The 15,684-nt window shown below is 44.7% G+C and overlaps 1 protein-coding gene across 1 annotated transcript in view; it reads left to right on the plus strand.

The window, feature by feature from the left end:
* KIF3A (kinesin family member 3A) overlaps nt 1-15,684 on the plus strand; it is a gene marked incomplete at both ends in the record, with an annotated part of 45,279 nt that continues 29,595 nt past the window's right edge. Inside the window, 4 exons of the mRNA XM_080699358.1 lie at nt 1-90; nt 1,626-1,899; nt 14,385-14,529; nt 14,642-14,726. Coding sequence (XP_080555484.1) covers nt 1-90; nt 1,626-1,899; nt 14,385-14,529; nt 14,642-14,726 — 594 coding nt within the window. The remainder of the gene's footprint in view (nt 91-1,625; nt 1,900-14,384; nt 14,530-14,641; nt 14,727-15,684) is intronic.

Below are 15,684 nucleotides of genomic sequence, written 5' to 3' on the forward strand. Positions count from 1 at the left end.
ATGGCGGCAGAGGCAGGAGCAGTTAGGAGGCTGCGACGCAGGCCGAGGTTACGGCGGCCCAGGCCCACGGTGGAGGAGAGAGGTGTGTCAGTGACCATCTCAAAGTCAGTGGCAGTGGCTCAAAATTGTTTCTCTTTAATGTTTGGAAGAGTATCTCAAAATAGCCAGCTGAATTGATGAACTTTGGTAATAGGATTGTGTTTTAATAGGTGTGTGTGTGTGTGTGTGTGTGTGTGTGTGTGTGTGTGTTGCAGGAGATTGAACCCCGGGAAATTCTACCTCCAAGCTACTCCCCCAGCCCTATTTTTATTTTTTATTTTGAAACAAGGTCTCACTAGGTTGCTGAGAGCCTCACAAAGTTGCTGAGGCTGGTCTTGAACCTGTGATTCTCTTGTCTCGTCTCCCAAGAACTAGGATTGCAGGCATGTGCAATCACACCCAGCTAAAAGATTTTTAATTATGCAAAGTTTCAAAAATGGAAACTTTATTTTTATTATATTTATTTATTTATTTATTTTTGTGATGCTGGGGATGGAACCCAGGGGCATTCTACCTCCAAGCTATACCCCCAGCCTGATTTTTTTTTTTTTTTTTTTTTTTTTTTTTTTTTTTTTTTTTGCGGGTCTGGGGATGGTACCCAGGGGCATTTGACCTCCGAGGTATACCCCTGCCTTATTTCTTATTCTTTATTTTTTATTTATTTTTTTATTTTTTATTTTTTTTGGTGGTACTGGGGTTCCTGGAAGCCCTCCTTCCTCCGGGCTACACTCCCAGACCTATTTTATATTTTTGAAACAGGGTCTCTTACACCAGCACGGCTGGCTTCGAACCTGCGTGATCCTCCTGTCTCCGCCTCCCAAGCGCGGGGATTACAAGCGTGCGCCACCACGCCCGGCTCTTATTCTTTATTTTGAAACCGGGTCTCACTGAGTTGCAGAGGGCCTCACTAAGTAGCCGAGGCTGTCCTGAACCGCGATCCTCCGGTCTCAGCCCCCGAGTGCTGGCTGACCAGGTGCCCACCGCGCCCGGTGGAAGCTTTATATATTCAGATGGTCAGAAGATCATAGATCATCCTGAGACGGTTTTCTCTCTCTTTGTTTCTCTGGACTTTTTTTTTTTGTCCTTTACTTACTGTTGTGTTCTGTAGTAAAGATAAGCCATGAATGGATATATTATTTAAAAATTTTACAGACGCATTGTGGAGATAAAACTAGCTGTGCTGAGGAACGAAGAACCTACTGCCTACTCCTGGAATTAAGTTGTTAACCATGCTTCTACCTGTTTTCATACAGGAAACCCAGAAAGGATGTCAGGGGTGTTTGTGCAGAAAGACAGTCTGTGATATACTAGTTCATTTTCTGCTTGGATAGCATTTATTAACAATGTAAATTAGACTTCCTCTCCCCTCTTCTGTTGCAAAGAAACAGAAAAATTTTCTCTTCATAACTTATAAGAAGCTTTTTCTATGTCTGCACAAGATCTTTAATTGCTTTTAAGAAAGCTTTACAAAGTCCTAACATATACAAGGCGCTGAAATGGAAACAGCCCTTTTCAACTCAAAATTCACTATGTTGAGGGCGGAAGTGGCGGTCCTTGTCTTTATTTGTTAACACTGTCTCCAGCAGATCAGTAAGTCCGAGAAGCCGGAGAGCTGCGACAACGTGAAGGTCGTCGTGAGGTGCCGGCCTCTCAACGAGAGAGAGAAGTCCATGTGCTACAGACAGGCCGTCAGTGTGGACGAGATGCGGGGCACCATCACCGTCCACAAGACCGACTCCTCCAATGAGCCGCCCAAGACCTTTACTTTTGATACCGTTTTTGGCCCAGAGAGTAAACAACTGGACGTGTATAACTTAACTGCAAGACCTATTATTGACTTTGTTCTCGAGGGCTACAATGGTAAGTGCTGGTTTATTTACAAGTCACCTCCTTGAGGTGCGTTTCGGGACCCAGGAAGCACCTGTCGTAGCCACCCGGCGAGCTGAGTTGTGGTGCAGTGAAGCCGTCACACCGTCCAGCTTCAGAACACTTCCGCCCGCCCCCGAGCTCCGCTCGCCCGTTTGCAGGTGCACCCCACACAACCATTGACCTGCTATCGCGTTCATTTTGCCTTTTCTTGAAATTTTAGGCAAGTGACATATATCATCTTTTTTATCTTGGCATAATGTTTCTGAAGTTCACCTGTCTTGCCCATATTAGTGGTTTGTGGCTTTTCATGGCTAAATTGCATTCTGTTGTAAGAATATAACACAGTTTATTTATTTTTTTTTACCAGTGAAGGAAATATGAATTCTTTCCTGATTTTTGGCTATGGTAAATAATGCTGCTATGAACATTGATTTATATGTCTTTGTGAAAATATATATTTTTTTAATTTTATTTGTGGTACTGGAGGTAGAACCCAGTGATATTCTACCTCTAAGCTACAACCCCAGTTCTACTTTTATTTTTTATATTTTATTTGGCGGTACTGGGGTTCCTAGAAACCCTTCTACCTCCGGGCTACACTCCCAGACCTATTTTTATACTTTTTTATTTGGAAACAGGCTCTATTAAGCCAGCACGTGCGGCTGGCTTTGAACCTGCGCGATCCTCCTGTCTCAGCCTCCCAAGTACGGGGATTACAAGCGTGTGCCACCATGCCTGGCTTATTTTTTATTTTGAAACAGGGTCTCACTAAGTTGCGGAGGGCCTCACTAAGTAGCTGAGGCTGGCAGTGAACCTGGATCCTCCTGTCTCAGCCTCCCAAGCACTAGGATTACAAGCCTGGGCTGCCATGCCTGGCTTGTGCAAACATTTTAGTTTCTCTTGCATAATTTTTCATGAGTCATCGCTGTTAAAACAAAGTATCACTATTTTTATTTTATGGCCAAGTAATATTCCATTGTAGAGCTATATTTTGTTTCCCCTTATTAGCTATTATTAATAGAATTGCTTTGAACATTTTGGTCCAGGTTTTAGTGTGAACATGTTTTTAGTTCTCTTGAATACACCTAGGAGCAGACTTGTCGAGGCGTATAGCTGTGCCAGTGACGTGCCCTCCAGAAATGTGCGCTTTCCAGTTTCTCCACAGCCTTCTCAATAGTCTTCACTGTCTTTTTTCTTTCTCTCTCTCTCTCTCTCTCTCTCTCTCTCTCTCTCTCTCTTAAATTTTTTTATTTTTTTGTGGTACCTGGGATGGAACCCAGGGGCATTCTACCTCCAAGGTACACCCCACCCCTATTTTTTATTATTTATTTTATTCTTTTTTATTATTTGACAGTACTGGGGGTGGAACCCAGAGGCTTTCTTACCTCCAGGCTATACTCCCAGACCTATTTTATATTTTATTTGGAAACAGGGTCTCACTAAGTTGCTGAGAGCCTCACTAAGTAGCTGAGGCTGGCTTCGGACCCGTGCCATCCTCCTGTCTCAGCCTCCCAAGTGCGGGATTACAAGCGTGCGCCACCACGCCCGGCTTATTCTTTATTTTAAAACAGGGTCTCACTGAGCTGCAAAGGGCCTCCCTCACTAAGTGGCTGAGGCTGGCAGCGAACCCAGATTCTCCTGTCTCGGCCTCCCAAGGACTAGGATGGCAGCATGTGCCGCCATGCCAGGCTTACTCTCCTTCCAGTGTACCCATCCTAGTGGGTGTGAATTGGCATCTCCTATGTTTTGCAGCTGATTTTGCTACATTAATCTTGTGTCCTATAAACTTGCTACATGTGCTGTAACTCTAAGGGATTTGTTTGTTTGTTTAGCTTCCCCCTAGTGCTGGGGATTGAACCCAGGGCCGGAAACATGATAGACAAATGCTCTACCGTTAAGCGCTATCTGCGGCCCCTGATTTTTGCTTTTTTTTTTTTTTTTTTTACATAAATTCTCAGGGATTTCCTACACATAGACTATGCTGTCTGCAAATAAAAATAGTTTGGATTTTGTTCTTTCCAGTCTTTAGGCATTAATTTATTTTTGCTGCCTGATGATATTGGCTGGCACCTCCAGTACATGTTGACTGGCGTGTGAGAGTTACGGCCACGCGTGCAGTCCAAGTCCTTGGGAACTGAGACAGGGTGCCCGCAGGTTCAAGGACAGCCTCAGCGACGAAAAACGGCCCTCAGTAACTTAGTGAGAACCTGTTTCAAGATTGAAAAATAGGGCTGGAGTTGTAGGCCAGATGGAGAATGCCCTTGAGTTCAGCCCCGTTACCCCAAGAGTGAGAGTGGACGTTCACGTCTCTGCTGACCTCGGAAGCGCAGTGGTTCTCCCACTGTGGTTTGGTGCTTCATAAATAGCCTTCTCAGGAGGACTTCCGGGAAGATGGCGACCGAGAAAAGCGGGGCTTAAGAGTCCCGCTAACAACCAATCTCCATTACCACAAAAAGAGCGCCTTTCATAGCCAGAAAACACCATCACCAGAAAAACAAAAAAAACCACCAGGCTCCAGAGAGAAAGCGGACTGAGAACAGAGCTCAGGGCCACAGAGGAGACACACGCGCCCGAGGACGCGGCAGCAGCGCCATACTGCCGGAGGCAGCGGCGAACTCAACGGACGGCTACAGCAAGCCAGGTGAGCCACTGTGGAACAGCCAGGCGGGATCTTTCCGCGCAGACAGCATTTTAAGCTCCCAGTGGCAGAGCTCAGCACACGCTGCAGGGATTCAGAGTAGAAATCAAAACCAGAGAAGAAAAAATACGCCAGCCTCATGGCCGAGGGCGTGGCAGAGGCGCCATATTGCCACCGGCGGCGGCAGCAGCAGTGAATTCACTGAGTCCAGTACAGCTACATCTGCGTACTCAAGAACAGTGAGTCAAATTGCGGGCCACAGAGGAGAAATCCCAGTATTGTGCCTCCTGGGACTTGACCCAGTGAGGGAGTGGTGGTGGCAGAGATATCACACCATAGGAGAACGTGAAACCTGGCACCCCCCATAGTTTAAAGCAGCCTCTATCGACTCCCTGGGTCGGAGACTCTGTGATACAACCCAGTAAAGGAGTAGTGGGGTCTGAGATAATACAGACTCAAGATCCAGAGCACCTTAAGTGAAGCCATAGTGACCCAAGGGAAGAACCCAGAGAAGGCACAAACCTCCGAAATCATGGGAAAGAGGAATAACACTGGAGTAATGAATGTGCACAACCCCACAACATCTGAACCTGATAAAACAGAAAATCAGAGATTTCTAGAAGATCAAATCAGGAAAATAACTGTAGAAATAATAGAGGTGCTTCGAAAAGAACTCAGAGAGAGCCAAAAAGAGATAAAGGATGCAATTAATGAAGTAAAGGCCTCAATTCAAAGCACAAACAACCGATTAGACCACATGGAGAACAGAATCTCGCTCTTAGAAGATGAGCAATCCAAAAATGAATGCATAGTTTCTAATCTAGAAAAAAATATCCAACAGCAGGAATCTGACATTGAAGAAATATGGGCCCATCTTAAGAGAGCTAACCTAAGAATAATTGGAATAGAGGAGGGAAAAGAAAGTGATACCAAAGGGATCAACAATCTCTTCAAGGAAGTAATAGCAGAAAATTTTCCAAATATAGAGCAAGAGGTTGATACACAGATCCAGGAAACTTATAGAACTCCCTTTAGACAGGATCCGAGAAGAGGATCCCCACGCCATATAATTGTCAAAATGACCAATGTGGAAGCCAAGCAGAGAATCTTAAAGGCAACAAAAACAAAGGGCCAACTGACATTCAGAGGCAAACCAATTAGAATCACTCCAGACTTCCCAAACCAAGTCATGAGAGCCAGAAGGGCTTGGAGTAACATATTCCAAACTCTGAAAGAAAACAACTTCCAGCCAAAAATTTCCTATCCAGCAAAACTTTCTATCAAATTAGATGGAGAAATAAGAAGCTTCCATGACAAACAGAAACTGAAGGAATTTATGTCTTCAAAACCAGCACTAGAGAAAATACTCAAAGAGATTAACTACAAAGAAGAAATAGGTAACACTCACCAGAACCAGAGAAACAAGATTTTCCATCCAACAGACAACTAAGATTGGTTATCTGTGGAGATTCATTATTTATGTTAGTCTTTTACCTATCTCTAAGTTGTATTGTTTGCCTTTATTGTTGTTAATTTTTAGGATTTCTAGTTGGAATATTAATATACCTTCAGATATAGCATTTGGAAATATTTTATCCAATTCTATTAGTAACTTTTAATTCTGTTTACATTGTCTTTGGATATACAATATTTTCTTTTATTTTTTAGGGAGTTTGTATATTCTTCTGTTGCCTGTGCCATTGAAATCATATCCGAGAAATCACTGCCAATTTCAATGTTGTGAGGTTTTATGACCCAGATTTTCTCCTAAAAGTTTATAGTCTTAAGATTTATATTTAGGTCTTTTATCTATTTTGAGTTAATACTTGTATATGGGATTAGGTAAAGGTCCAATTTTATTCTTTTCCATGTAATTATTATTTTTCAACAATATTTAGTTAAAAGATTATTATTTCCACCACCAAATGTTCGTGGAAACCTTGTCAAAAATAACTTGACAATATAGGGAAGAATTTAGCTCTAGGCTTGTATTTAACTCCAATGGTCTATATATCTGCCTTTAGAACAGTACTACACTGTTTCAATTATTGTAGCTTTATATGGTTTGAAATCAGAAAATATATATCTGCTAGCTTTGTTCTTTTTCAAGATCGTTTTGGGTATCTAGAATTCATATTCCATATTAGGATAGATTTTTTTCTGAAAAATAAATATATAAATATATGATAGTTTCACCTAAAAAAACAGAAAAAAATATGCTCTAGTAAGAAAGAAAGCAAAAAGAAATATTGAAATGCTATCTTTAAATCATCAAACGCTTGGTATCAGACAAATGAAACTGTTATGTGAGATTATCATTTTTAAGTTTGGATAAATTGCTATAATACTAGATGTCAACCACTAAGCCAAGCATGGGAAGGAGGGATGGGGAGAGAATGGGGTGGGGATCGGGTGGGGGCTGACTGGGCGATGTGTGCATGTATGTCTACAAAAGTTTGTATCCCACTATGATGTATGAATACAGTGCACCAATAAAATAAAATTAAAAAAAAATAGCCTTCTCAGGTTGGCTAAGTTCCCTTTTGTGTCCAGTTTGCTGAGAATATTTTTTGGACATGTATATTGGATTTTTTTAATTGCAGTTCTTTTCTGCAAGCATTGAAATCATCCTGTTTTTCTTTTTCAGTGTCTTAATGTGGTCAATCACACTGGCTGGGTTTTCAGTGTGAGGCCAGCCTTGCCATTTGGTCATGAAGTATTTTCCCTTAAAAGGTTGTTAGATTTGATTGCCAGAGTTGTGTTTGAGATGTTTGTGTCTGTGTTCTTGAGAGGTGTAAGAATGTAGTTTTCTTAATAGATTTGTCTGAGTTAGGTATCAGAACAGTGTTAGTTTTGCAGGACAAGGTGAGGCGTAGTCTCTTCCCTTTTAGAGGAATTGACCTGGAGCGAGCACCGCTTCTTTACAAATGCTGGGAGGCGGTCAGCGGAGCCTCTGCCTGCGTCTCGTGTGGGGAGTTCTGAAGCCTTGCTGAGACCCCGTCTCTTCAGTAGATACGAGGCTGTTCAGGTCACTCACGTTTTCTTGACTGAGTTTTGATCATTTGTCTCTTAAGGAATTTGTCTATTTCTTTTTTTTTCTTTTTTTAAAAATTTATTTATTTATTTTTTTATTGGTGCATTATATTCATACAACTTATTGGGGTAAAAAACTTGTGTGTACAGACATGTACACATCACTGATTTAACCCCTACCCAATTCCCATCCCATTCCCTCCCCGTCCCTCCCTCCCTGGCTCTGCTTAGTGGTTGACTTCGATATGTTTAAGTACTTTGTGTGTTTTAGAGATTTTCCTCTTCCCTCCTCCTTTCTCCTCCTTTAGGTTGTCTTGTTTGCTCCTCTATAGGATTTCCTCTTTCAAGAGTTCCTCCTATGACCCATTTCTCCCTAACTCTCACATATTAGGGAAAGCATCTGATTTCTTATTTTTTGTGACTGACTAATCTCACTTAGCATAATGTCCTCCAGTTCCATCCATTTCCCTGAAAATGATGTAATTGAGTTTTTTTAATGGCTGAGTAAAATTCCATTGTGTACATATCCCACAGTTTTGTAATCCATTCATCCGTTGATGGACATCTCGGCTGGTTCCATAGTGTGGCTATGGTGAATTGTGCAGCTATGAACATAGATACATGTGCATTAGTTTGGTAGTTTGGTTTCCTTTCTTTTGGGTAGATACCCAACAGTGGTATTGCTGGGTCATATAGTAGATTTGTTCCCATTCTTCTGAAGATTCTCCATACTGTTTTCCAAAGTGGTTGCACTAATTTGCAATCCCACCAACAAGAATTTGTCTATTTCATTGAAGTCAATTTTTGGCAAAATGCTGGTTGTGCTGTATTACAATGTGGTGACATAAACTTCCTCCTTCCTAATATTAGTAATTTATGTCCTTTTTGCTGATTATACTGATTATGGGCAATCTGAGAAAACCTTTTAGTTTTTATTAGTTTTCTTTTTGGTAGTGGGGATGGAAGCATATACTCTGCAAGTGTTCTACCACTGAGCTACACCCTCAGCCCTTTTTTTTTTTAAATTGGAAATAGACTCTTGTTGAGCTACTGAAGATCTCGCTATATTGCTGAGGCTGACCTCAAACCTGTGGTCCTCCTATCTCAGCCTCCCAAGTACTGTGATTACAGGCATATGCCATAATGCCTGGTAGCTCCCAGGTCTTTAAAAACAATTTTGAGATGAAGTTTCGCTAAGTTGCCCAAGCAGCTTCAGACTTGTGCTCCTCAGCCTGCCTGCAGCTGGGATTGCAGGCACGCGACAGCACATTGGAATAGCAACTGCATGGCGGTCTCCCTGATCGCCCCAGGTCCAGCGACTGCCTGGGGCCTCATCAGACTCATTGTGTGGTTGTACTTAAAAACAAATTGGCTGGGCGTGGTGGCGCACGCTTGTCATCCCCATGCTTGGGAGGCGGAGACAGGAGGATCGCGCAGATTCGAAGCCAGCCATGCTGGCTTAAGACACCCTGTTTCCAAATAAAAATATAAAATAGGTCTGGGAGTGTATCCCGGAGGTACAAGGGCTTCCAGGAACCCCAGTGCCACAAAAAAAAAAAAAAAAAAAAAAAAAAAAAAAATCAGCCCGGGGGGAAAGGTGCAAGGCACAAGTACCTAGAAAGCCGGATGCAGGCGCTCAGAGTCCTTCCCGCCCCGTGTGCTGGGCCTACCCCTTCTAGCTGCAAGTATGACCCACCCCACATTTCTCCTGGGAGCTGGTCACACAGGCACCTTGAGCCCAGCACACGCCAACAGCCGGCCTCTTAGCAGGTGTTCACCATAACACACATTGTTTTGTTCAAACAGCCATTCTTACCATTGGGGATTGATGCAAACCCTCCCGAAATTTAAGTTTCCAGGTGCCAGCCAAGGGCCAGCCTCGCAAGCAGGGCTTTCAAAGACCAGGTCTTGCTGGGCGTGGGGGTGCACACTTGTGATCACAGTACTTGGAGGCTGAGACAGGAGGATCACAGGTTTGTAGCCAGCCTCAGCAGCTTAACCGCCAGCAATTGAGACAAACCCTGTTTCAAAATAAACAATAAAATAGGGCTGGGAAGATAGCTCAGAGGTAGAATGCCCCTATGTCCAATATACAGGTCTATACACACACACACACACACACACACACACACACACACAAATACACAGGTCTACACACAACACACACACTAATATACAGGTCTACACACATACAGAGTTCTACACACACTAATATACAGGTCTACACACACACACACACACACACTAATACACAGGTCTACACACACACACTAATACACAGGTCTACACACAAACACTAATACACAGGTCTACACACAACACACACACTAATATACAGGTCTACACACATACAGAGGTCTACACACACTAATATACAGGTCTACACACACACACACACACACATACACTAATATACAGGTCTACACACACATACAGAGGTCCATACACACTAATACACATGTGTACACACACACACTAATATACAGGTGTACTCCCTGTCTGTCTGTCTGTCTGTCTGTCTCCTTGGAGTGCACCAGTTCTACCTAGAAAGTTGCTTTCAATTGTGTCTGTTCGTTATGTGACAGTCTTTCTTGTTTTATGCTGGTCTTCACTGATGGTTCCGTGTAACTTGATCATGGTACGCTTTGGTGTATTTTTCTTTGTGCTCGTATTTGCAGCATTAAACAGTCTTGGGTTTGTAGTTTGGAGTTTTCATCAAGTTTGGAAAATTTTCAGCCATTATTTCTTCAAGTATTTTTTCTGTCTGCCCCATAGCGTCTTTTGGGGACTGCACAGGCCGAGGGCTCGCGGCTGCCCTCTGCTTCGGGCCTCCCCCTGTCCGGAGCGCGCTCGGGGCCGTTTTCTAGTTGACTGGTCTTCTGCAGCGCCGCGAGTTCACAGTGTCGGCCCCCTCTCTGGAAGTTTCATGTGGACCTTTAAGCCTTTCGCCCGTGTTTCGGCTTCCCTCCGCAGCGCGCGGAGCGGCTTTCCTAATTGTGAATGTGCTTGTCCTGCGACCCTGACACCTGTGTGGCTGTGAGTTGCTCTGAGTGGCTGGTTGGTTGGCTCTTCTTGTTAGGGGTCACGTCACTTTGCTGTCTGGAGGCTTGGTGAGTTTTACCTCGAGTGTTGGGTATTTTTTTACTCCTATAATTAGGAGCTTTGTTGTGGGGTACAGTTACTTGAACCCAGTTTGGTTCTTTCAGGCCTCTCTTTAGGATGTAAGTAAAGACCAGCGCAGTGTTCTGAGGCGAGCCGTGCCCACTGGCGAGGCGCCTAGCAGATTGTCGCGATGTCCTGGGGCCCTGGTTCCCAACAGGTGCTGCCCCGCTGGCTGGAGCTCAGCGCTTGTGCAGCCTTCCAGAGCCTCTCCAGCCCAGCTTTCGGTTCCTAGCTCTCAGCTGGGTACTTTTTTTCTCTTTTTTGTGGTACTGGGGATTGAACCCCAGGACTTTCTACCTCTGAGCTACACCCCCAGCCCATTATTTTCTTTGTGTGTGGTACTGAGGATTAAGCCCAGGAGCATTCTACCACCAAACTACGCCCCCAGCCCTTTTATTTACTTAGTGATTTTTGTGGTACTGAGGATTGAACCCAGGGGCATTCTACATCCAGGCTATATTGCCCTATTTTTTTTTAATTTTTATTTTGAAGCAGGATCTTGCTAAGTTGCTAAGAGTCTCACTACTTGCTGAGGCTGGCCTCAAACCTGCGATCCTCCTGTCTCAGCCTCATAAGTACTGGGATGACAGGCGCGTGCTCCCATGCCTGGAATGAATCCATCTTGACACACTGTTGGCACTGGGACTCACTCTTGGTGGCGTCCACTCTGTGAGTTGGGTTTGGACAGCTGTGTGAAACATCTGCCCTCGTAGTGTCACACAGAGCAGTCACCACCCTGGAAATCTCGTTCTATTTATCCCACTCCCCCTAAACCCTGGCAGCCACTGATGGTTCACTGCTCACAGCTCTGCCTTCTCAGAACTACGTGCAGTTGGGATCACACATGTGAGACCATTTTAGACTGGCTGCTTGTGCTCAGCAGACGCCTTTGCACTCCCCCAAGTCTTTTTGTGGTCTGGTAAGAGCTCATCCCAGGGGATGGCCCAGGGGCGCTCTACCTCTGAGCTATACCCCAGCCCTATTTTTGTTCTTTATTTTGATTTGGGTTTTTTTTTTTGGTGGTTCCATGGGTGGAACCCAGGCCCTTTCTACCTCCAGGCTATACTCCCAGAACTATTTTTTATACTTTATTTGGAAACAGGGTCTCACTAAGTTGCTGAGAGCCTCACTAAGCAGCTGAGGCTGGCTTCGAACCTGTGCGCTCCTCCTGTCTCAGCCTCCCAAGCGCGGGAATTACAAGCGTGCGCCACCACGCCTGGCTTTTGTTCTTTATTTTGAAACAAGGTCTTGCTAAGTAGCTGAGGCTGGCCACGAACCTGCCGTCCTCCTGTCTCAGCCTCCCAAGGACTGGGATTCCAGGCGTGCGCCACCACACCAGGCCTCGCGCGTTCCTTTTTAGTGTGAAGAATAGTCCGTTGTCTACCCTCGCACCTGTGAGGACAGGTTGGGGCCCTCCGGTGTGGGCAGTTCTGGAGACACACGGCACGGAGGCCTCTGTGCGGCCAGCTCCACCAGCCTTGCACCTCCGCCAGCCTTGATCTTCAGACCTGGTCTCACTCGGCTCCTGAGTGGACGTCCTTCTGCCTCGGCCGCCTGCGCAGCTGGGATTGCAGATGTGCACTGCCAGACTGGCTCGGGTTTTGTGTTTTATGTTTTTTGTTTTCATTTTTGTGCAGACAGGATCTCGTTGGTGTTGTCCAGGCTTGTGACCCTCTTGCCTCGGCCTCTGTAGTACATTTTTAGTTTTTACTTTATTTATTTTATTTTTTATTTTTTGTGTTACTAGGAATGGAACCCAGGGGCATTGTAACTCCAAGTTACACCCCTAATCCTATTTTTTAGTCTTTATTTTTTGAAACAGGGTCTCACTGAGTTGCGAAGGACCACGCTAAGTAGCTGAGGCTGTCCGTGAACTGCGATCTTCCAGTCTCCACCTCCTGAATGCTGGGATTACAAACGTGCGCCACCACACCCGGCTGTATTTTTAGTTTTTAAAAGTAAAGTTTTAAGAGAAATTCATATTGAAGGAAATTGTATAGCATTAGAGTTGTTAAGTTTGATATTTAAAAAACAAAATTCTGAATCTTATCTTTGAAAATATCATGAGATTCTCTAATTTTAAGGAATCCACGGTCTTTCTCAGGAATAAAAAATATAGAATAATATATTTTTTAAGGATTGGTAATCTTAAGCCTGGCATGGTGACACACGCTGTAATCCCAGCATTTGGGAGACTGAGTTCGGAAGTTTGTGGTTCTCAGACAGCCTCAGCACTTTAGTGAAGCCCTTTGCAACTCAGTGAGACCTTGTTTCAAAATAAAGAATAAAGAATAGGGCTGGGGGTATAGCTTGGAGGTGGAATGCCCCTGGATTCCACTCCCAGTGCCTCAAAAATAAATAAATAAAATTGATCATTTTCATGTATTTAAAACATACATAGCAAGTTAAAAATTTGAGTTATTCTTAATTTTTATTTTTTGGCTGTTGCACAGTGGTGAAAATAATGTGGGTTCTTGAGCCAGTTGGACTTGTTCAGGCCTTGTCTACCACAGACCTTTACTTCCTTAAATAAACCTTGGGAATACAAATAGTGCCTGTCCCTCAGGATTGGGTTGAAAACAGAACCGTGTTTGTAAAGCCTACCACGTAGCAAGTGGTCAGCAAGCAGGTCGTTGATCTCCTAGGTTATGGGGTTTGCAGCTCTGATTTCTAGGCAGAGTTTGAAACATTTGACTGATACTTTTACTTTTCTTTCTTTTTTTTTTTTCTGGTATTGAGGATGGAGCCCTAGGGCATTGTATCTCCAAGCTATACCCCCAGCCCTATTTTTTATTCTTTATTTTGAAACAGGGTCTTGCTGAATTGTAAAGGGCCTACTAAGTAGCTGAGGCTGTCTGAGAACCGTGATCCTCATGTCTCAGCCTCCCGAATGCTGGGATGACAAGTGTGCGCCACCACGTTCAGCAAACTGAGACTTTTTTATTCTTATATATAAAAAGTATTTTCTGGTGTGATTAATTTATTTTCACACACACACACAAAAGTGGCAGGGATGAGGCGAGCCTGTCGTCCGAGGTAGCTCAGTCTGCGTTCGGGGACCTCTTAGGCGCAGCGGTCCCGTCCTGGGCCGTCCTCTCGTGCGAGACTCCTGGCCAGGCCTCGCCAGACCTGGGTTTCCGTGGCCTGCCTTGCTTTCCAGGTCTTTTTCTACGGTGGAGCCATAGTGATGCCACTCCTCTGACAGAAAGTTTCTGTGGGTTCACTTTGCCTTTAGGGTAAAGTCTAAAACATTCCTATGGTCTTCAGAGCCGGACGTGGTGGCACCTGCCTATAATCCCAGTACTTGGGAGGCTGAGACGGGAGGATCGCAGCTTCGCAGCCAGCCTCCACAGCTTATCGATGCCCCAGCAACTTTGGGAGACCCTGTTTCAAAATAAAAATGAAATAGGACTGAGGGCATCGCTTGGCAGTAGAATGCCCCTGGGTTCAGTTCCTTGACTCGGTGCTGTAACAGTGCTTTCTTTGTGTGGCACAGAATGTATATTGTGCTTGTTGATAATAAAGGTGATGTTTGTGCTAGAATAAATTTTGAGTCAGAAGAAATTACATCCCAGGGTCAAAGGAATCAATTTTAAGAACTGTTGTTCAGTGATCTGACAGGTCCCCTTTATGCCATTTTCAGGAACTATTTTTGCGTATGGACAGACTGGAACGGGCAAAACTTTTACCATGGAAGGTGTTCGCGCTGTTCCTGAGCTTAGAGGAATTATTCCCAACTCATTTGCTCACATATTCGGTCATATTGCAAAAGCAGAGGGTGATACAAGGTAAAAGGGATTCTTTTATTTTCTATTATTGAGAGGTACGGAAACGGGAAAGCCGCTTGGCTGTAAACACATCTGCTCATGTCCACTCCCCACTGTCTTTTCTGTGCTTTAGGTTTTTGGTTCGAGTGTCGTATTTGGAAATATATAATGAAGAAGTTCGTGACCTTCTGGGCAAGGATCAGACACAGAGGTTAGAGGTAAGGGAACCGAAATCGGGTCCTTCCAAAGCAGAAAATGTTTACTAAGTTAAGGTCCTTTTTGTGTAGAATAACCTTGTACGTGTGTGTGTGTGTGTGTGTGTGTGTGTGTGTGTGTGTGTTTTGTACGTGGAGGGGGCACTGGGGATTGAACTCGGGCATTCTGCCTTCGAGCTGAGTCCCCGGCCCTTGTTTATTCTTTGTTTGCAGGCAGGGTCTTGCTGTGTTGCTGAGGCGGTCCTGAACTATTACCCTTCTGTCTCAGTCTCCCAAGTAATGAGGTTACAGGTGTGCGCAGCTGCACCGGGCTTCATACACTTATTTCTTCCAAGTACAGAGATACCTGGGGTGAACTGCTGAAGCGAGACTGCTGAGTCAGGTGGCAAATGATTGGTAGATTGGGCGGCTATTTTCAAGTTTTTAACCTTTTAAAATATGAGGCAAACATCCAGGGAAGATTAGCCTTCAAAATACTAACAGCTGGGTCCTGACTAGACGACTAGACTTGCACTGTCAGGAAAGTCCCAAGAGGAGCAGGCATAGTCGGACGGGCGTGCTGCGCGTGGGTAACGGCAGCCATGTTCCAGGCCGGCCGGGCCGTGGGAGCCGCCACGCGGGGCTCTTCGGTGTGTGCCCACGTCTGGCGGCCGCGGTGTGGGACTTCATTTCTTTACTCGTCCCCGCAGCTCGTTTGGACTGCTGGGAAGTCTGAGGCTTAGGAGTCTGAGCCTTGCTCAGGTCCCTCATCGGGGTCCACGGTGGTTCCTGGGGTCCTGGCGTCTTGGCTCGCACCGTGGCTTCCATGTTGAGCCCACTGCTTAATCGCTGTGAGCCTTGGTTTTTTCACATGAAAGTGGAAATAATAATAGTATCTACTTTATGGGACTGTTGCTAACACGAATGTATCGAATCTGTTTAAAGCAGTGCCGGCACACAATCAAAGGCTGCCATTTTGTTT

Source organism: Muscardinus avellanarius (assembly GCF_963383645.1).
Source record: "Muscardinus avellanarius genome assembly, chromosome: 7".
In the NCBI taxonomy this organism is placed as follows: Eukaryota; Metazoa; Chordata; class Mammalia; order Rodentia; family Gliridae; genus Muscardinus; species Muscardinus avellanarius.